The sequence below is a fragment of the Aspergillus ruber genome, assembly GCF_000600275.1.
Source record: "Aspergillus ruber CBS 135680 unplaced genomic scaffold scaffold00008, whole genome shotgun sequence".
In the NCBI taxonomy this organism is placed as follows: Eukaryota; Fungi; Ascomycota; class Eurotiomycetes; order Eurotiales; family Aspergillaceae; genus Aspergillus; species Aspergillus ruber.
The window spans coordinates 704,282-723,316 of record NW_024467304.1 but is presented as its reverse complement, the minus strand read 5'-3'; the positions used below and the strand labels follow the sequence as shown (position 1 = coordinate 723,316).

The following is a 19,035-nucleotide window of genomic DNA, read 5'->3' as shown; positions in this document are numbered from 1 at the left end:
ACCCACTAACGCCGTCAATAAATACTAGGTCTCATAGTGAAATCCATCCTCTTGGCTCTTCCTTCTTACAAAGGCTGAGGGGCCAACCGTTCGAAATGATCAAATAAGAAAAGACGCCGCTGGAGCAGTCACCAACGCTAATTTGGTAGCAAGCTCGGGGCGCACGTTCATCTCGCGGAATAGCCAACCAAATTTTTTGTTGTGGGACGATCGATGCCAATAGCACGTTCACTTCGTGGGCTCTTCATTTCGACGCAGTTCGTGGGCCCCAGACTGCAATTTCCCGCAACTTGATTTTTTCTTTTCTTTTCAGTTTTTGCTTCTTCTCCAATGGAATCCGAATGCCAGTATGCGGAGTGTCCCGAAAGGACTCACCCCTTTCTGTGGACTCGCCTCTCTTTATTTCTTTTCTTTTTCCCACCGCCACGAGCTGTCCAATGATCTATCACGGGATACGCAGTTTTGTCGTTTGAATTCTTCCTCCAGTGAGTGTCGCTGCCATTGCTGATTCCTGTCATATTGCGCGGTGGTTTTGGATGAATGAAAACCGCAGATCGAATCCAATAGCAGCGTGTCAAAGTGGAGTCCGGCTGTTACGACCGTGCATATGTAATCAATCCTTTGGGTACCGCCCAATACTCGACGGAGCAGTACGTTTGTACGGAGTATGGCAGTGAGGGCGTTAGGGCCAGGCTGCACGTTCCATCGAGGGTGTTCAAAATAATACTCGTCGGAGCACACATTGATTTCAGGCCTCGGAATTAGAAAAGACACGCATGCATAAGCTTTGTGAATTCGGGCATTTCCCGTCTAGAGTACCTCGTCAAGTGTGTTCCGCGGCCACTAGGGGCCCGTCTAGACTAACTTTTACGGTTGATGTGCCTGTACATCACTTTTTCCCCTCTCAGCGTCTGTCTATCGGTTCGGCCTTCAGGCTTTCTTTTTTTCCTCGCCCGTGATCCCATCACAATGGATCACGGAAGACGGACCAATTCCCAAGCCCCATTTGTGGTGCCCCCCCCCCCTGATCCAGATGCGACTGCTGGATCTACGAAGCCGGTCCAGGCAGATGGTTTTGAAAGTTAAACTCGTCGTTTCCCTCTTCTCTTTGTTAAAAAGTCTGATAGCGCTCGTCTCGACCCGGGCTTTGGAATTCACTATTTTCTTGCCTTTGATGTCATGAATAACACTCGAGATACAACGGTTAACACAAACTACATTTGACGGAATCATGACATTGCATTGCATTTAGAAAGACTGCGAATCGCCTGGCTTAAGCTTCTGAATTTTCGTCATATCTTAACTTAAAAAAGCCCACATCCGATATTCATATATTCCGCTTTCCCAACGGCTTTCCCCATTTCAACAACCCGCAATACTTTCGGATAACACTACTCTCTCGCACCTTCTGACCAACCATGGTTGTCTTTAGAAAGCTTTTTCTAGCGGAGAAATATCCGCTGCAGACTCCTGGTCAAGGAGCTGCAACGTGTGACGTTGGTCTTAGTACAACTGACAGTCACTACTCCGAGCTACACGACACACAGACTTGCCCTCTATCACCTCACAATAAGATTGTCAAATCCTCAGATTCGCAATTAGAAGTGGACCGCCACTTCGAGAGAATTGAAAAGCAGCTCCAGGAGTTGCAGGGCAATCTGCAAAAACGTCCTATGTCTCCAAAACGCCCTCTTTCTCCCAAATCCCAAGTGCCTTCTCGTGCCCCGAGTCAACGCACAACACAACAAAGTCCTCGACATGTCGACCTCTTAGAAGCAGTTGCTTCTTCACAGCGGCAGCAAGCACAGCAACCGGGCCAAACGTCACCGCTGTCCCCATATAACGAAGACGTCGCGGAACGGAACATGACGCGGTTTCTACAACAACAGAAACCTCCTCGCAAGCGAAGCATCTACTCCCGCTTTATTTCGGTTCTTTCTCAGGATGATGTGACAGACGGGAATGGTGAAAAGAACAAAGACGATTTCCGTCCTCGGTCTCGAGCCACAAGCATGCGATTTCGGAACGTTTCGGGTGGCTCTGCCAAACCCAACGCAAAGGGCCACAAGCGTGCCAGCAGTGGTCGTTCAGGTATCGGACTAAAGGAGAACAAGACCGCGAATCCGAGCGTACAGGAAGTTTCCCAGCCTGTCACATCCCCTAGAGAAACCCAGACACGTGACAGACCTCGTCTACGGACTCAAAGGTCAGCACCGAATTTGACAACTGAACAGCTTGGCTCGCCGCCCAAGGGACCTGCTCCTAGTCCTGCTGGACACCTGAGCGTTCCTCCAGCTCATAAGCAAGGTGATAGCTGGAGCAACACACCCATCCCAGACAGCCCAACACTGCCGACCCCAGCGAAAAGCGTGAAGAAACCGAGTCCGGACCGGGAGACACCATCCACGATGGACCGATGCCCATCAACGACATCCCGCAACTATTCTCTACCAGCTCGCCCTACGCCTTCGCGAAAGAACACTTTGAATCTCTCAATTGACACCAATTTGGCCACTCGAGGGAAACAGGGCAAAGCCTCGCACCGGGCCATCCAACCACCAACCCCCAGCAGCTGCGATATGAAATGCAACCCCAGCATTGCTGAGGTCATGAACAGCCCTTTGCCATCAGCTACACCTACCTCTTTGTCTCCTCTCTCTTCTGCGAACCCGAAGGTTGCGGAGATTATGGACATGTTCAGACAAGCATACACCTCCACCAAAGCTATCAGCCCTCACCCGACCTTTGAAACATTGCAGGATGCAATTGTTCGCGAGATCAACTTCCACGAAGCTTTTCAACGCGTTCCTGTTCCCGAACAGGGACCAGCTTTCACTCCCTCCCCAAGACGTGAATCGTTCGACCGAGCGCCTAAGCCTCCCAAGACTGCTGCTTCCGGAAAGGACAGCCAATTCTCTAAATTCAAACCGGCTTCCTTCATGAAGCACCGCAGAAGCTCTGCCGCGCGCACGAGTATTTCCACGAGCGTCCCTTCGAAGGTTATGGGTCGGGTTTCTACATCTGGTAGCCGACGCAGACACACCGACGCTCCACCACCATCTCCTTCCCTCCTCGATACCCCAGACCTACCCCAGGAACTCAGCAATGAAATGCCTCCGGTCTATACAGACATCCCTCTCCGATCTCAAACCACTTCCCCTGGCGTTTCTAACAAGAAGCGTTCAGTTTCCATATCCAAGGACCTGGCTCCCTCCCAATCAGTGAACACGCTCTCTTCATACGGATCGTCGTCCAACACAGCGCCTTCTGTTTACTGCCTCCGCGCACAAACATCCGCATCTTCCAACGAAGAACGAAACAGTAACTTTTCCGACGATGGCGACGGCGATGACGATGTCCTTCACCTTCCTAGTCCTGGTTTTGTGGAGCCCCATCAGAAGAAATATGGCGCGGCTTCGGGCAATGCGTACAGAATGATGAATTGGCAAACGTCGTCTACTCGGAATGTCATCTCTCCCTGCTCGTCTAACAGAGGATACTGGGCTCGTGAGATGCATTCCGTGGAGACTTATTGATTCATGGACTGGGTAGAACCGGTTCGACTTTATTTTGACATGTTTACACATGCAAACACACTCTCTATCTCTCCGTCTTTCTTTTTTCATTTTATGTTTTTGCATATGCTTACAAGCGCCCTTTGCTTCCCCTTTTGCATCTATACACGGACTTTATTCCTTTCCTTTTTGTTTCTGCATTACATTGCATACCATTCTACTTGATTTTTCATATCCCATCTCAAAACTATCATCAATCATTCACGAGACTTACTCTCCTTTTCCTTTCAAATTGTTACCATGCTGCCTTCAGCGTGTCATCATTTCTATTTTGTATATATACTTGCATATCTGGCTACTCATCCCAGTGTGATCTGCATCTACATCAAGACTACAAAAAGGATAAAAATTTACAACCATTATACTTAAGAAAGTTGGTCACAGTCTGCTTCTTGCATTGGTAAATCCATAAGGTATCAAACACATCTCACATCATCGTCAAACTCATCAGGAAAACAAAAATTTTTTTGACGCCTCCGGTTTTCTCATTCTCATCTAAGGACATATAATCCATGATAACCCTTGTCGTAGTATGAACAGAAGAGAATTCAACATGTATACGTGCGGCTTCGACGCGATGGATAGTTTAGTAGGAGCCTGTAGTGAGCGTTAGTCGTTATCCATTTCCCAACAGGAGAGGAATAAAATAATTGAAAAAAAAAAAAATAAATAAAAAAATAAATAAATAAAAATAAAAATAAAAAAGGAGGTGGGGGGGCACTTACGGCCGAACAGACACCACTTCTCTGCCGTACGGTTGCAGTGAGGGTTTGTGCACTTGGTGACACCAGCCTCGATACCCTCCGGCTGGTCGAAAGGAATGCACAGCGACTTAGCGCCCATGCTGGGAGCTTTGGCGTCCTGGGCAACACCAGAGTCCTCCTCGTGCTTGCGAGCACTCAAATCCTTGATTTGGTCCTCACACTCCTCAGTGAGACAGTGGGGGATGAGGCAGACGTTCTTGTCGTTGAGGGCAGGGACGAATTCATCCCAGTTGGTGATGCTCTTGCGGTGGGTGCGGTACTCATTGTCTGCGCGGTTGAAGAGGTCCTTTTGAATGGTCTCCAGCATGGCCGGGACGGCAGTGGAGAGTTCGGGGATGGGGATGGAGGACTTGCCGTCCTTGCCGGGGACGTCACGGCGGGCAGCGGTGACGAAGTGGCCCTTGGACTCGCCAGGACCGAACTCGATACGGAGAGGGACGCCGCGGAGTTCCCATTCGTTGAACTTCCAACCGGGGGAGTAACCTTCACGCATATCGCTGACGGCGCGAATACCAGCAGCAGTGAGAACAGCGACAAGGCCGTCGATTTCGGAATAGAGCTTCTGGCGCTCTTCCTCGGAAGTCTTAGCGGTGATACCGACAGGGACGACGACGGTCTGAGTCTCAGCAACACGAGGAGGAAGAACCAAGCCACGGTTGTCACTGTGAATCATGACCATGACACCCAGGGTACGGGTCGACAGACCCCACGAGTTCTGCCAGACGTGGAGAGGAGGCTTCTTCTCGTCACCCTTGACCGAAGGATCCTCAACGGTGATGTTGAACATCTTACTGAAGTTCTGGCCAAGACCGTGCGAAGTACCACCCTGAATACCACGACCAGTGGACGGAATATAACCCTCAACAGTCGTGGTGTAAGCACCACCAGCAAACTTCTCCTTCTCGGTCTTCTTACCCTTGACAACAGGAACAGCCAGGAGTTCCTCGTAGATACGAGCGTAAAGGTCAAGGATATACAGAACTTCGTCGTCGGCAGCTTCTTGAGTCAAGTGAGCAGTGTGGCCTTCCTGCCAAAGGAACTCTCTGGTTCTGAGGAAAGGCTGAGGGTGCTTGAACTCCCACCGGACGACCGAATTCCACTGGTTGAGCTTCAGAGGCAAGTCACGGTGGCTGCGAATCCACTTAGCGTAGTAGGGGTACATGACAGTTTCCGATGTGGGACGGATGGCAATCTTCCTATCGAGAGGAGTCGAGCCTCTTTAAAGATGTTATCAGTATAACCATCGAGTAGAAAGCATCAAGGAATCAAAACGCAGGAAGAAATTTCATACGCATGAGTGACCCAAGCGACTTCAGCAGCAAAACCCTCGATGTGGTCCTTCTCCTTTTCAAGCACATCCTCGGAGACGAACAGCGGGAACGAACAGTTCTTGACGCCAATCTTCTTGATGTGCACGTTGAACCAGTTTTGGATTTCCTCCCAGATGCAGTACGAAGCGGGCTAGCAGTATATCAGTACGATGCGGAGAAGGAATTCACAGAGTGCATCATATCATACCTTGAGAACGAAGCATCCCGAGACGTTGTAGTAGTCCAGCATGTCACCCTTGGTGAGAACCTGCTGATACCATCCGGGGAAGTCCTCCTCCTTGGTCACATCGATACCGATTAAAGCAGGGCCATCGCTCTTCTTGCCCTGAGCCTTGGACGTGGGCTTCTTAGCCTCCGATTTTCCAATACCTTTGTTCACATTCTTGTCGGCCTTGTCAGATGCCTGCTTAGCCAGCTTAGCAGCCTTCTTAGCGGCATTTTTGGAGACTTCACCCTGGGGAGCGGCGTTATCAGCGGTGCGGTCAGGGAGGGTAGGGTTGGTAGCGACCGGGTTATCGGCGGGAGTCTCGCTGGCCATTGTATCGAAGAGGTTCTCAAGAGCGAGAGAATGAGAGAGATGGACAAAAAGAGGGTCGCTGAAGGGTCACAAAGCGCAAAGGCAGAGCGTTGACTCTTCCCCTCGTCAAAAAGTGGGATGCATCTCGAAAAACTTCACCGCCCGGGGTCGGCAGAACTTTTAGCGCAACCCGCACGCCTCAACGAACCAGAGGCTACTGAGTGTCGAGCAATCCTAAAAAGTCCAGCAGTCGGAGCTTTTGATATCCTTTTGATTACGTTTTCTCCGTCTGTTTCGCAGTCATGGCAGGAATTTTTGAGGCACCGCGGAATGCGGACACACTTTGTGAGTTCTCACTTCGCCAGGTGTTGGCTCCGAATCTATCCAACTGACCAACTCGCACAGTCTTGGGTGGACAGAAAATCACCGGTGCGGATGTCCGCGAGCAAAACGGTATGTAATAATGATATTGCCCGAATCGCTTGATTGTTGAATTGACTCGTGATAGTGCTCGCAACCCAGGCCATTGCAAATGTCGTCAAGAGTTCTTTCGGTCCCTCGGGCTTGGACAAGATGATGGTGGATGATATAGGGGTAAGGACCTTCGAGCCACGGGCTCTATATCGGGCATTTTGGATTTTTCCTGACATCTAGAAACCTTCTAGGATGTTACCGTGACCAACGACGGAGCGACTATCCTCAGTCTTCTCGACATTGAACATCCAGCTGGCAAGATCCTCGTGGATCTGGCCCAGCAGCAGGATAAGGAGGTGGGTTTCAATATATGGTTTTCTTGGATACATAAGTCTAATTGGATGGCTAGGTTGGAGATGGAACCACGTCTGTTGTTCTGATTGCCGCCGAACTTCTACGACGCGCGAACGAGCTGATGAAGAACCGGATACACCCTACGACCATCATCAACGGCTACCGGTTAGCCCTCAGAGAAGCAGTCAAGTATATGAATGAGAACATCACCGCAAAGGTCGAGGCCCTCGGAAGAGACAGCTTAATTAACATTGCCAAGACGTCGATGTCCAGCAAGATCATTGGGGCCGATTCTAGCTTCTTCGCAGACATGGTGGTGGATGCTATGCTTCTGGTGAAGTCAACGAACCAGAAGAACGAAATTAAATACCCAGTTAAGGCAGTCAACCTCCTCAAGGCACACGGAAAGAGTGGGACTGAATCGGTCCTCGTCAACGGCTACGCCCTCAACTGTACTGTTGCTTCCCAAGCCATGACAACCCGGGTTACCGATGCGAAGATTGCCTGTTTGGATATGAACCTGCAGAAAGAGCGGATGAAGCTTGGTGTTCAGATTACCGTGGATGACCCCGATCAATTGGAGAAGATTCGTGAGAGAGAATCTGGTATCGTCTTGGAGCGGGTTGACATGATTCTTAAGTCGGGAGCCAATGTTGTCATGACCACCAAGGGTATAGATGACATGGTTCTCAAGCTCTTTGTTGAGCGGGGTGCCATGGCTGTGCGGAGATGCAAGAAGGAGGACCTTAGACGGATAGCCAAGGCTACCGGTGCCACTCTTGTGAGCACCCTGTCCGATCTCAACGGAGATGAGAAGTTCGAGGCATCCAACTTGGGACATGCAGAGGAAGTCGTCCAGGAGCGGGTATCGGACGATGAGTGTATCCTTGTGAAGGGAACTAAGGTTCACACAGCAGCTTCCATTATCCTCCGTGGACCTAACGACTTCAGCTTGGACGAGATGGAGCGTTCGGTTCACGACTCTCTGTGCGCCGTCAAGCGTACTCTTGAGAGTGGTAGCATCGTCCCTGGCGGTGGTGCCGTTGAGACAGCACTTCACATCTACCTTGAAGAATTTGCCGTCACAGTGGTAAGTATAACAATTGCCTTCTTCCTTATATGTACGTTGCTAACAGGGAATTTCACAGGGCTCCCGCGAGCAACTCGCCATCGGTGAATTCGCCCAATCCCTCCTCGTCGTTCCCAAGACCCTGGCTGTCAACGCAGCCAAGGACTCCTCCGAACTCGTCGCCCAGCTCCGTGTCCGCCATGCCCTCTCGCAGCGTGTACAGGAAGGCGACGCCAATGAGGAAGAGAAGGCCATCGCCAAGAAGAAGACCTACAAGAACTACGGTCTCGACTTGATGAAGGGACGGGTCCACGACAGCCTCAAGGCTGGTGTGCTCGAGCCTAGCATGGGCAAGATCAAGCAGCTCAAGAGTGCTGTCGAGGCTTGCATTTCTATCATGCGTATTGATACGATTATTAAGCTGGACCCAGAGCCGCAGCAGGATGACGGACATGGACACCACTAAGGAGAGGGGGATGATGTGTGTATGTGCATTTTTCTGGTTGATGATTACTTCGTTTTAATCATGCTGTGGGTTAGGGGAGGCGACCATAGAAGAGATGGAAGGGTTAATAAGAAAAGAAATTTTATTCACGATTATAAACTTGAATTTGATATACAAGGCCTGTACGCACTTCGGAGCTGGCAGTAATCCAACCCTACAATAGTGAACACTATAAACCATGCCTCTCAAAATCAAGCTTATACAGTTTTCGACTGGCAGTTGCTTCCAATGTTCATGATATTGAAACCAAACTAAGTAAATATCTGTATGTGTATTTCCATCTTATGCGTAAGTACCTTCAAATGCAATGTAATCCGCTTGAGAAACCCGACGAAACAAACATAAAAGACCACAATAACTCCCATGAATAACGCCCTGCTAAATAATAATTAAATACAATCCATGCTCTAGCGCCCCAAATGCTAACAAGTATAAACCCGAACCCAAAATCAACCAGTACAAATCACCCGAAAACAAAACAGGAGATCCCATTCCCTGGGGGTATTTGTGTGTTTATTCTTCATCTTCATCGTCGTTTGAATCTTTAGTATCAGCCCAGCCGCAATGCCACCTTCTACCCCCTGTCTCACCTCCCGTACGGAGGTCACGGGAATCAGACCCTTCACGCCAGCATCTGGCGCTGCAGTCATCACTGACTGTTACCAGCTCACCGTCTGCTGTCCACGAGACACCGGAGACTTCTTTTTTATGGCCTTCGACGAGTGGTGTTCCAGATTGGTAAATCGGCACTGTATCTTCCAGCTTTGCGTACGGGCCAGTTCCGGAGAAACTGCGACGCAGCGCTGAGCGAGGGGTAGAGAAACGGGGGGTAGGAGGAAGGGAGTCGCAGTCCTCGGTGTCTGCATTCTGGCTAGAGGAATGAAGGAATCGCTCGTCGGTAGGGAATAGGACGGCGCAATTGTCGCTGCTTCCAACGGCCAGCATCTCTGGCTTGTCGCCCATGGCTTTTCGAACTCCGACTTTCAAGTAGAAAGAAGCGACTTGTAGGCGTGGGTGTCGGAAACCGTACAGAGGACCAAGGCCTTCCTTGTCCGAGCCGCCTGAGCGCCGTGGACGAGTGTTATTTAGAGAAAGCTCGGGTGCATGACCCACAATGAGATGCGATGTCGAATGCGCGTAGACTGTGCCATCCCGACATAGTGTGTAAAGTCTTGAGCCATCTCCGTTAAATGCCATTGAGGTAAGTCCAAAGCGCCTGTACTTGACATGACTGTCCGGTTCTTGAGTAGTAGAAACCGGAAGGACGCCACGCCCACGACGGTTGCTATGAGCAGTACGGATATCCCATAACCTGACAGATGCATTGGCTTCGGAAGCCGTGACGAAAAGGTTCTCGCGGCCTGGGGGGAGGAACGCGAGGGACGTCACAGTGATATCGGAACGGCCAAGCTGAAGTTCTGATCTGTCGGAAGCAGACCCTTGAGACATCCCAGAATGGGCACCATGGATTGTATTCAGAACCTGGGGATAAATCATTTTGGACGTGGGAGCGGCGTGGTATTCCGAGTCGGAATCGAGTGAGCACTGAATCTGCAAAGAGGGTTTCTCGAAGCCCTTGCACCGCAAATCCCAGATGTTGACATTGCCATCGCGACTGCATGTGGCAAGAACTTTGTTGTTGGACGCTGGCTGAAATTGCACTCGTTTGACCGAAGAGAAGTGGTTCGACAAACAGTATATTGGTTTCTGTGTGGCCATGTCGATAACCAATGCCGTCTGATCCCCTGAGGCAGTTGCCAATAGCATATCATCCGACGAAAATTCGAGGTCCATCAGTGCGTTCATGTGTGGGCGGAATGTAAGGTATGCGTTAGAGAATCCGTCTTTGTCGTCTTTTGCAGAGTCTAACAAGCGGACACCCCCTTCTTCATAACCGACTGCAACGAGGGGATTCGCTGGTAGGGTCAGTTAAAGAGCCCTAAATGGTGACTCAATAAGATACTCACTATTGCAAGATGCAGTACATAACGGAAGGGCGAGCCGATCGCTGGCGTAGTTGGCGCACGCATGGATGTCGTTTGGGCGAGAATAGAAGTCTGATGTTAAATCTTGCCAACCTGGAACACAGTTAGAATAATATGACCGATTCGTGCGTATGAAGTTTAACTAACCAGCTCCAGCATTGGCTCTCATGGTCACTCGGTTCGCCCGTGGTCCCAACACACTTCGCATGTACACCCCCCCAGATGTTTGTAAGGCCTGTGATCGACGGATAGGAGCAATTGGTTTGGGAGAATCCTCTTCTGCAACGATAGAAGTCGTCTCATCATCCTGCGCTTCAACAGCAACTTCCAATTCCTTGACTGGTACATCGATCTCTTCTTCCTGAACCGGTGCACTGATCCGAACTCTTCTCAACGGCGACGATTGGAGCGGCGACCCGATGGACGAAAAGGAAAGCTTTCGTTTCGTGCTAGGCGTTCGCATGAGACCTGAAGCTGCTGGTACTGGTGCTGGTTCGTTCGGAATTGATCGGCTGGCAGTTGTCTTGGATGCCCTTGCAAAGGCTGGACCCAGGCGGTTGACCGCCGGAGAGCTCAGCGTCTTCAATGCCTGACGATTCGTCTTCACACTTCCATTGTTCTCGCTGCTAAGGATCGAACGCGGCGTGAAGAACTTTCGAAATGATCTAGGGGTGACCGGAGGCGGTTTCTTTGGTTTGCGTCGGATACCGACATCTGAAGCTATCGAGGGTGGTGAGGACGGGGGTCCTTGCGAAGATGGAGGGAAAACAGGTTCAGATTGAGGGACTTGGGGGAGATCATGGCCGGTATACATGGTGTGCCGCGAATAGCAAGACTTTCAAGAGCATCATAAGAGGTAAGAGTGAATAGGAGAGAAGTTCAAAGACTCTTGGGCGCCAGTGGGCCTTTTTCGCGTGGGATCGCGTGCGGACGCGAACTTCGCGTGCAAGTACTGTAATGAGACGGGTATGGGAAAATGTTGACCCGAGACAGAACTTCCGTTTCAATTAAGCCCAATTTGTCAACTCATTATCTTTCTATCCTGTCTACGAAGTACAGAATAGAGCATGGAAAAAGTGATATATCTGAAAGGTACCTCTGACTCGGTAATCTCTGTCGAGATGGGCGCGTTGAGTGAGGCGCGAATCCGAGTCTACAAAGCCGATAATGGTACATGAAAGTGGTTATGTAGATGTATATTCGAGGCACAATTCTCAAGAGCACTTATCGATAAGGATCACGTGTACATAGATGTGGGTCTCATGTGCGGGCGGTAACATTTTTTTTCCTCATTTCTCTTCGGAACGCTTCTTTGCGCCTGTACATTTAAATTATTCAACATTGGAGCTCTGGAGCAGCTCAAAGAGTCTGCGCTAGAGTCTCGGATTTCTTAAACTTGAATTATCATGGCGCCCATCAAGCGCAAGGGCAATGTTGCCGAGGAAGCAACAACCCAGAAGCGCGCACGTTTTGGAGCAGACAAGAAGGAGAACAAGAAGCAAAAGACCAACGATTCGGACGATACCAAGTCGAAACCAGAGGAGGATTCGAAGCCAACGGATCTTTCTGTTCTGCGCGACGACGAACCGGCTTTTCCTCGTGGTGGTTCCAGTGTCTTGACGCCTCTTGAACGCAAGCAGATTCAAATTCAAGCACAGAAGGATGTTTTGTTTGAGCAGAGGGGTTCGAAGAAGTCACACAATATCGAGGATGATGACGATGAAGGAAATGATGATGTCGACATGGGTGACGCAGACGATGTAGCTGCGAAGAAGCCTCGCAAGCAACGCAAGACCAAGGCGGCAAAGAAGAAGGCAGACAAGGAAGCTTCCGAGAAGAAGGGTGTCCGAGTTGAAGGATTGAACTTCAAGGTATGCCTGCGAAACAATGCTTGGTTCCATAGTTGAAGCTAATTTCAAAAGCGTATTGTCCCTGGGTCTATGATCTTGGGTCAAGTCTCGAGTATTAATGCCCATGACATCGCTCTCTCGCTCCCTAATAATCTTACCGGCTATGTTCCCTTGACATCTGTCTCGAAAGGATTGGAACAGAAGATTGAGAAGCTTCTCAACGAGGACGATAACGAGGACGATTCCGACTCTGACTCCGACTCCGACTCTTTAGATTTGAAGAATTACTTCTACCTGGGACAATACCTGCGGGCTCACGTTGTGTCTGTCGGGAGCAACCCGACGGATCCCAGCTCTCGGAATAAGAAGCGCATTGAGCTTGCAGTCGACCCAAGGCAAGCGAACTCCGGGCTGTCAAAGTCAGATCTCGTCGAGAACACTGCCGTTCAAGCTTCGGTTGTGAGTGTGGAAGACCACGGTCTGGTCATGGATCTGGGTATTGAGGGCTCTGATGTCAAGGGTTTCATGTCCTCTAAAGAGATTGATCGCAAGTTGGAGTACTCGAGCATCAAAGAAGGGGCGGTTTTCTTGTGTATGGTGACTGGCCAGAACGCTAGCGGGAATGTTTTCAAGCTATCTGCTAACCTCCGGAATACGGGGTCTATCACCAAGTCGCATTATCTCAGCACTGCGCCTACGATTAATTCTTTCCTTCCAGGTACTGCAGCTGAAATTCTTGTGATGGATGTCACACCCACCGGGCTGGTGGGCAAGATCATGGGTATGTTGGATGCAACAGTGGATTTGGTCCAGTCTGGAGGAAATTCGCTGAAGGAAGACCTTTCGAAGAAATACCGCACTGGCGCAAAAGTCAAGGGACGTCTTGTCTGTACTTTTCCCGCATCGGAGCCATTTAAGGTTGGATTCTCGCTGCTCGATCATGTCATCAAGTTCTCCTCCGATGACCAAGGACCTGGCTCGTCTGAGGATGCGCCGGCTATCTCGGCAATTGTGCCCGAAGCAACAGTGGTGAAGGTAGACCCCGGCCTTGGTGTCTATGTGAAGATTGGATCTACGAAGCACACGGGATTTATTCACATCTCACGTCTGTCGGACGGCAACACAGAAAGCGTCTCCGCCGACAAAGGACAATTCAAGCTCGGCACCACGCACGAGGCAAGAGTAGTCGGCTATAATGCTCTCGACAACCTCTACCTGCTTTCGTTTGAACGCAAGGTTATTGACCAGCCGTTCCTTCGTCTTGAGGATGTGACTATTGGCGCTGTCGTGAAAGGAAAAGTCGAGAAGCTATTGATTGGCCCTAACGGAATTGATGGATTGATCGTGTCCCTGGCTGATGGTGTCACGGGTCTCGTTCCATCCATGCATCTTGCGGATGCTGCCCTTCAGTTCCCTGAAAAGAAATTCCGTGAGGGTATGACTATCTCGGCTAGGATTCTGTCCGTCAACCTGGAAAAACGCCAGATCCGGTTGACTCTGAAGAAGAGTCTGTTGAACAGTGAGTCTGCCATTTGGAAAGACTACAAGGGTATCGTCCCTGGTGCTCAGTCTCCTGGAACAATCGTGAACATTCAGCCTCACGGTGCTGTTGTTCAATTCTATGGCTCCGTTCGGGCTTTCCTCCCCGTCTCTGAAATGAGTGAAGCCTACATCAAGGACCCTTCTCAGCATTTCCGATTAGGCCAGGTGCTCAGCGTTCATGCTTTAAGCGTCGACGTGTCTCTTGGCAGATTGACAGTATCGTGCAAGGATCCCTCCACATTCACGGAAACTTACAAGAAGGCATTTGAAAACATTCGCCCGGGATTGCTTGTTACAGGTACTGTTTTCGAGAAGTCCAGTGACGATGCCCTTCTCAAGCTTGACGAGTTTGGTCTTGTGGCTCGGTTGGACCTTCAGCATGTCTCTGATGGATCTACCTCAAAGCAGAGCTCGTTGCTTTCGAAGATTCGTGTCGGCCAGAAGCTCAATGAGCTTCTTGTACTAGACATTCAACGGGCCCACCGGTTGATCAGAGTCACAAGCAAGGCTAGTCTGAAGAAGGCTGCCAAGCAAGGCAGTCTCTGCGAGGACTTCGAGGATCTCGAAGAAGGCACTGAAGTCACCGGATTCATTCGGAATATTACCTTCGATGGTATCTTCGTTGAGATGCTGGGTGGCTTGGTTGGATTGGTCCCCAAGCGTCTTGTCAGTGAGGATAATGCTACCAAGCCTGAGTTCGGCATGGCTGTCTCTCAGACCGTTACGGCGACTGTTCACTCTATCGACACCGATTTCCGGAGATTCATTTTGAGCATGCGACCGGATGAGGCGACTAGCGCTGGTCCCAAGAAGCCTACCGCCAAGAAGGCAAAGGAGCCTCGTGCTTCTGATGACAACGTTGCTGTTGCCAACGCCATCGATGAGGGTCTTCAAACTATGTCTGACTTTACATTTGGCCGGATTGTCAAGTGCAAGGTCCAGTCGGTCAAAGCAACGCAGATCAATGTTCAACTCGCGGAAAACATCCAGGGTCGTATTGACGTCTCCGAGGTCTTCGACAAGTGGGAGAACATCAATGACCGCAAGCAGCCATTGCGACACTTCCGCCAGAAGGAAGTCATCTCTGCTCGAATTCTCGGTGTTCACGACGCTCGGAACCACAAGTTCCTCCCCGTCAGCCACCGTACTGGCAAATACCCCGTCTACGAACTCTCCATCAAGCCCAGTTTCTTGCAAGCCACCAACCCTCGGCCACTCAGCTTGGAGCAAGTTAAAGTTGGCTCTTCATGGTTTGGTTTCATCAACAACATTGCGGACGACTCGCTCTGGATCAACCTGTCGCCGAACGTGCGCGGTAGAATGCGCTTGATGGATGCATCCGATGACCTGTCGCTTTTGGCAGACATCGACAAGTATTTCCCCATCGGGTCTGCTATTGAGGCTCACGTCACAGCTGTTGACACCGAAAAGGGACGTTTGGATCTCTCTGCCAGAAAGAGTTCCGACAAGCTCTCTCTTGACGATCTATCTGTGGGCATGGTTGTTCCAGGAAGAGTCACCAAGACTACCGAGAAGCAGGTTATCATGCAGCTCAGTGACACTGTGGTTGGAGCGGTCAACTTGGTTGATATGACCGATGACTACGAGAAGGCCAACCCGACCGTTTACCGCAAGAATGAGGTGCTCCGTGCATGTGTTGTCGGGGTTGACAAGGCTAACAAGAGGGTCTCTCTGTCTCTCCGGCCGTCGAGAGTTCTCAGTTCGTCGCTGCCGGTCCAGGACCGTGAACTCGCATCGATAAAGGAACTCAAAGTGAACGATGTTGTTCGTGGCTTCATCCGCAGAGTTGCAGACAACGGGTTGTTCGTGGCATTGAGCCACGACGTTACTGCTTACGTCCGTATCTCTGACCTATCTGACTCCTACCTCAAGGAGTGGAAGGAGGCTTTCCAGGTCGACCAACTTGTCAAGGGTCGTGTCACGCTCGTTGACCCCGAGCAGAACAAACTGCAAATTAGTCTGAAGGACTCCGCCCTGGATCCCAACTACAAGGCCCCTGTTACGCTTCGTGATCTTAAGCCTGGTCAGATTGTCACCGGCAAAGTCCGCAAGGTCGAAGAATTCGGTGCATTCATCGATGTCGACAACTCCGCCAGAATCAGCGGTCTTTGTCACCGCAGCGAGATGGCCGAAAAGCGGGTGGAGGATGCTCGGACTCTGTACGAGGAGGGTGATGTTGTGAAGGCTAAAATACTTAAGATCGACCGCGCGAAGGAGAAGGTCTCGTTCGGTCTGAAGGCTTCGTACTTCAAGGATGCTGAGGATGCCGAGAGCAGGGAAGAGGAAGAGGATGGCTCTGAGGATGGTGTGAGTCTCGATGGCTTCGGCGGCGCTGTGGAAGGAAGCGACGACGAAAGCGACGAGGACGAGGAAGATGATGTCTCGATGGGAGGTGTCGATCTTGAAGATGGCAGCGAGAGCTCTGACTCCGAGAAGAGCGAAGATGACGACGAAGAAATGGATGACGCCCCGTCGAAGAAGACAGGCGGTCTCGGAGACGGCGGCTTCGACTGGAGCGGCAACGTCAACGACGACGAAGACGAGGCAGCTGCATCCGACTCAGAAGGCGAAGACGACAGTTCCCGGAAAAAGAAGAAGTCCCGCAAGCCTGAAATCCAGGTTGACCGTACTGGCGACCTCGACGCAAATGGTCCGCAGTCCGTGGCCGACTACGAACGACTTCTGCTTGGTGAGCCTAACTCGTCGCTCTTGTGGCTGAGGTATATGGCTTTCCAGCTGGAGTTGGGTGAGATTGATAAGGCAAAGGAGATTGCCGAGCGGGCTCTTCGCACCATTACCATCGGACAGGACACCGAGAAACTGAACATCTGGGTGGCACTACTGAACTTGGAGAACACCTATGGTGACAATGATACCCTCGACGACGTTTTCAAGCGTGCTTGCCAGTACAACGATACCCAGGAGATTTACGAGCGGATGACTAGCATCTACATCCAGTCTGGAAAGATCGAGGTAAGATATCCCGTACATGCGGCCTTGCAAAGTATCAAATTCTAACAAAATTTCCCTACAGAAAGCGGAAGATCTCTTCCAAGTCGCTCTCAAGAAGAAGATTTCCCCGACACCAAAGTTTTTCGTCAACTACGCTTCCTTCCTCTTCGACTCCATGGCCGCCCCTGACCGTGGCCGTGCTCTTCTTCCCCGCGCTCTCCAGTCTCTTCCTCCCCACACCCACATCGAGACGACCTCCAAGTTCGGCCAACTTGAATTCCGCTCTCAGAACGGTGACATCGAACGTGGCCGTACCGTCTTCGAAGGTCTCCTGTCCTCGTTTCCCAAGAAGATCGACCTGTGGAACATCCTTTTGGATCTGGAGATCAAGAACGGCGATGCGGAACAGGTGAGACGCTTGTTTGAGCGTGTTCTTGGTATTCAGAAGGGCGCTGTTGCGGCTGGCACGGGCAAGAAGCTCCGGGCCAAGCAGGCGAAGTTCTTCTTCAAGAAATGGCTTGATTTCGAGGAGAAGGGTAGTAATGAGAAGATGGTTGAGGAGATTAAGGCTAAGGCTGCAGATTACGTTAAATCTTTGCAGCAAGAGTAAGGGTTGTATTGTGATTGTTTGATATAGCAAAAAGTCCTCTTTTAGTTTAGGATCTGGTGTTATGGGGTATTAGGTACATTGTATATAAAAAGCATCATAAATACTTTTCTTTCCTGCATAGAAATCAAGAGTTGCAAATGTACTCTTCTAAACATGCTCCCAACAACAAAGAAGAGAGAGAATAAAGAAAAGAAAAGAAAAGCACTATTGTCGTTTCTCGGCCATAAGTCGTCTATATTCCTCCACGATATTCTTTCTCTCATCGGCCAACTCTTCTCTTCGCCTTAAACTTCCCATAGCAGTCGGTACGTTGGCAACATTGACCTTAGCACCACCACGGACCTTGAAGATCTCTCTGGGTTTGGTCAACTGTGGCGGCGCCTGCGCGACATCCTGAGGGTTTGTTTGCCTGTTTATGCGCTCCGGGTTGTTCAATTTAGCCCAGGGATCTGCGCCATCATAGTCGTCGTCTGAATCATCATCACCGGTAGCGGCATTCCCATTCCCCTTATTCCCCTTATTCTTCTTCTTTTTCTTCTGTGCCTCAGCCTTCTTCTTCGCCTTGGTCTTCCCAGCCTCGGTCTCCCACTGCTTCCACAATTCAAGCTGGTCCTCCATTTCCGCTTCCCGTTCCTCGCGCTCTTCTTGTTCGCGCTCGCGGATCTTCACGTCATCCTCGCGCCATTGTGCCTGCAGCCGCCGCAGACGCTTGTCGTGCTTGGTCAGACGCTGTTCGCGGATTTTGGGATTGTCGCCTGCAGGGGTTTTCTCGGACCGCTTCATCAGGGATAATGGCATCTCACGATCAACTCGTGCAGAGAAGTCGGACAATTTCTCACCAGGGAGGATTTTCGGGCCCTGGGGTTCAGACTTTGCGGCGGCAGCGGTGGCATCCGTGGTAGTAGTAGTAGTAGTAGTAGTAGTAGTAGTAGTAGCAGCACCAGATTTCTTCTTTGGTATCGATTCTTCTTTTCTATCCTCTGTGCCCCTCTTTCTCTTCTTCTTGCCGCTCTCTGCGTCGTCTGTCTTGGTGCTGGCCGATTGTTGCTTCTGCTTCAGACGTTCTTGGAATTGCATCAAGTGACGGAATGCTCGCGGGGTATCATCTTGACCGGCCTTCTGCTTAGTTTCATATTTCCGTTTTAAATTTTCTTGTTCCTCCTTCTTCTTTCTTCCAGTAGCTTTGGATTTGGCGCTGAGGTCTCGGGCTGGGAGAGGTTTTGCGACCAGTGACGGGGGGAGGTCGTGGAGGCTGCGGGAGGTGGGATGCGTGTTAGTAAAAAGCATGCGCAGATATATGCTGGATTGGATTGTGGCTTACTACTTGTCATTTTGGCGTCTCTTGTGCTTGTGAGGCATTGTGGTGGTTGTGGTGTTGAGTGTTTAAGTGGTGGTCGTTGACGTCGGAAGTTTTTTTATTTTTTTTTCTGCGGTCGCAGATCTAATCGTATCTGATAAAGACAGGGATCTATAGTTCGTTTTTCAACATCGCTTTTATAGGGATGGAATAAAAAAGAAAGTATTCAATAAGAACGAGGAATGTAAC

At 50.4% G+C, this 19,035-nt stretch overlaps 6 protein-coding genes across 6 annotated transcripts; 3 read left to right on the top strand and 3 right to left on the bottom strand.

Moving 5' to 3' along the window:
* The first annotated feature begins 1,034 nt into the window (after nt 1-1,034).
* On the top strand, nt 1,035-3,962 carry EURHEDRAFT_411116 (uncharacterized protein). The gene has a single exon (XM_040781526.1). The coding sequence runs from the start codon at nt 1,419-1,421 to the stop codon at nt 3,534-3,536; it is 2,118 nt and encodes a 705-aa protein (XP_040640297.1). The 5' UTR covers nt 1,035-1,418; the 3' UTR covers nt 3,537-3,962.
* Nucleotides 3,949-6,302, bottom strand: EURHEDRAFT_411115 (proline--tRNA ligase). The gene is made up of 4 exons (XM_040781525.1): nt 5,858-6,302; nt 5,631-5,800; nt 4,301-5,556; nt 3,949-4,172 (listed from the first exon to the last, which is right to left on the bottom strand). Exons 1-4 carry the CDS (start codon nt 6,206-6,208, stop codon nt 4,162-4,164), a joined length of 1,788 nt encoding a protein of 595 aa, XP_040640296.1. The 5' UTR covers nt 6,209-6,302; the 3' UTR covers nt 3,949-4,161.
* An 82-nt stretch (nt 6,303-6,384) lies between these two features.
* On the top strand, nt 6,385-8,751 carry EURHEDRAFT_476216 (chaperonin-containing T-complex alpha subunit TCP1). Its single transcript, XM_040785419.1, has 6 exons — nt 6,385-6,532; nt 6,593-6,640; nt 6,696-6,781; nt 6,853-6,957; nt 7,011-8,045; nt 8,104-8,751. The coding sequence occupies exons 1-6, from the start codon at nt 6,490-6,492 to the stop codon at nt 8,488-8,490; spliced, it is 1,704 nt and encodes a 567-aa protein (XP_040640295.1). The 5' UTR covers nt 6,385-6,489; the 3' UTR covers nt 8,491-8,751.
* Nucleotides 8,752-8,841: 90 nt separating this feature from the next.
* EURHEDRAFT_522305 (WD40 repeat domain-containing protein) lies at nt 8,842-11,328 on the bottom strand (the record flags this gene model as incomplete). The annotated part of the gene is made up of 3 exons (XM_040786862.1): nt 8,842-10,445; nt 10,497-10,607; nt 10,662-11,328. The coding sequence occupies 3 exons, from the start codon at nt 11,326-11,328 to the stop codon at nt 9,043-9,045; spliced, it is 2,181 nt and encodes a 726-aa protein (XP_040640294.1). The 3' UTR covers nt 8,842-9,042.
* A 493-nt stretch (nt 11,329-11,821) lies between these two features.
* On the top strand, nt 11,822-17,753 carry EURHEDRAFT_476209 (putative rRNA biogenesis protein RRP5). The gene is made up of 3 exons (XM_040785418.1): nt 11,822-12,385; nt 12,437-16,900; nt 16,962-17,753. Exons 1-3 carry the CDS (start codon nt 11,921-11,923, stop codon nt 17,487-17,489), a joined length of 5,457 nt encoding a protein of 1,818 aa, XP_040640293.1. The 5' UTR covers nt 11,822-11,920; the 3' UTR covers nt 17,490-17,753.
* Nucleotides 17,334-18,989, bottom strand: EURHEDRAFT_411111 (uncharacterized protein). The gene is made up of 2 exons (XM_040781524.1): nt 18,811-18,989; nt 17,334-18,741 (listed from the first exon to the last, which is right to left on the bottom strand). The coding sequence occupies exons 1-2, from the start codon at nt 18,846-18,848 to the stop codon at nt 17,694-17,696; spliced, it is 1,086 nt and encodes a 361-aa protein (XP_040640292.1). The 5' UTR covers nt 18,849-18,989; the 3' UTR covers nt 17,334-17,693.
* Between the last annotated feature and the right edge of the window lie 46 nt (nt 18,990-19,035).

What these genes read in the sequence shown, in the direction of transcription:
- EURHEDRAFT_411116 (XM_040781526.1), top strand. Translation starts at nt 1,419, where the DNA reads ATGGTTGTCTTTAGAAAGCTTTTTCTAGCGGAGAAATATCCGCTGCAG.
- EURHEDRAFT_411115 (XM_040781525.1), bottom strand. Translation starts at nt 6,208, where the DNA reads ATGGCCAGCGAGACTCCCGCCGATAACCCGGTCGCTACCAACCCTACC. An exon ending in CGGGATGCTTCGTTCTCAAG is followed by an intron (nt 5,801 to 5,857) that starts GTATGATATGAT and finishes ATATACTGCTAG; the next exon opens with CCCGCTTCGTACTGCATCTG. An exon ending in GTCGCTTGGGTCACTCATGC is followed by an intron (nt 5,557 to 5,630) that starts GTATGAAATTTC and finishes ACATCTTTAAAG; the next exon opens with AGGCTCGACTCCTCTCGATA.
- EURHEDRAFT_476216 (XM_040785419.1), top strand. Translation starts at nt 6,490, where the DNA reads ATGGCAGGAATTTTTGAGGCACCGCGGAATGCGGACACACTTT. An exon ending in CCCAGCAGCAGGATAAGGAG is followed by an intron (nt 6,958 to 7,010) that starts GTGGGTTTCAAT and finishes TTGGATGGCTAG; the next exon opens with GTTGGAGATGGAACCACGTC. An exon ending in AAGAATTTGCCGTCACAGTG is followed by an intron (nt 8,046 to 8,103) that starts GTAAGTATAACA and finishes GGAATTTCACAG; the next exon opens with GGCTCCCGCGAGCAACTCGC.
- EURHEDRAFT_476209 (XM_040785418.1), top strand. Translation starts at nt 11,921, where the DNA reads ATGGCGCCCATCAAGCGCAAGGGCAATGTTGCCGAGGAAGCAACAACC. An exon ending in TTGAAGGATTGAACTTCAAG is followed by an intron (nt 12,386 to 12,436) that starts GTATGCCTGCGA and finishes TAATTTCAAAAG; the next exon opens with CGTATTGTCCCTGGGTCTAT. An exon ending in TCCAGTCTGGAAAGATCGAG is followed by an intron (nt 16,901 to 16,961) that starts GTAAGATATCCC and finishes ATTTCCCTACAG; the next exon opens with AAAGCGGAAGATCTCTTCCA.
- EURHEDRAFT_411111 (XM_040781524.1), bottom strand. Translation starts at nt 18,848, where the DNA reads ATGCCTCACAAGCACAAGAGACGCCAAAATGACAAGTA. An exon ending in AGACGCCAAAATGACAAGTA is followed by an intron (nt 18,742 to 18,810) that starts GTAAGCCACAAT and finishes CACCTCCCGCAG; the next exon opens with CCTCCACGACCTCCCCCCGT.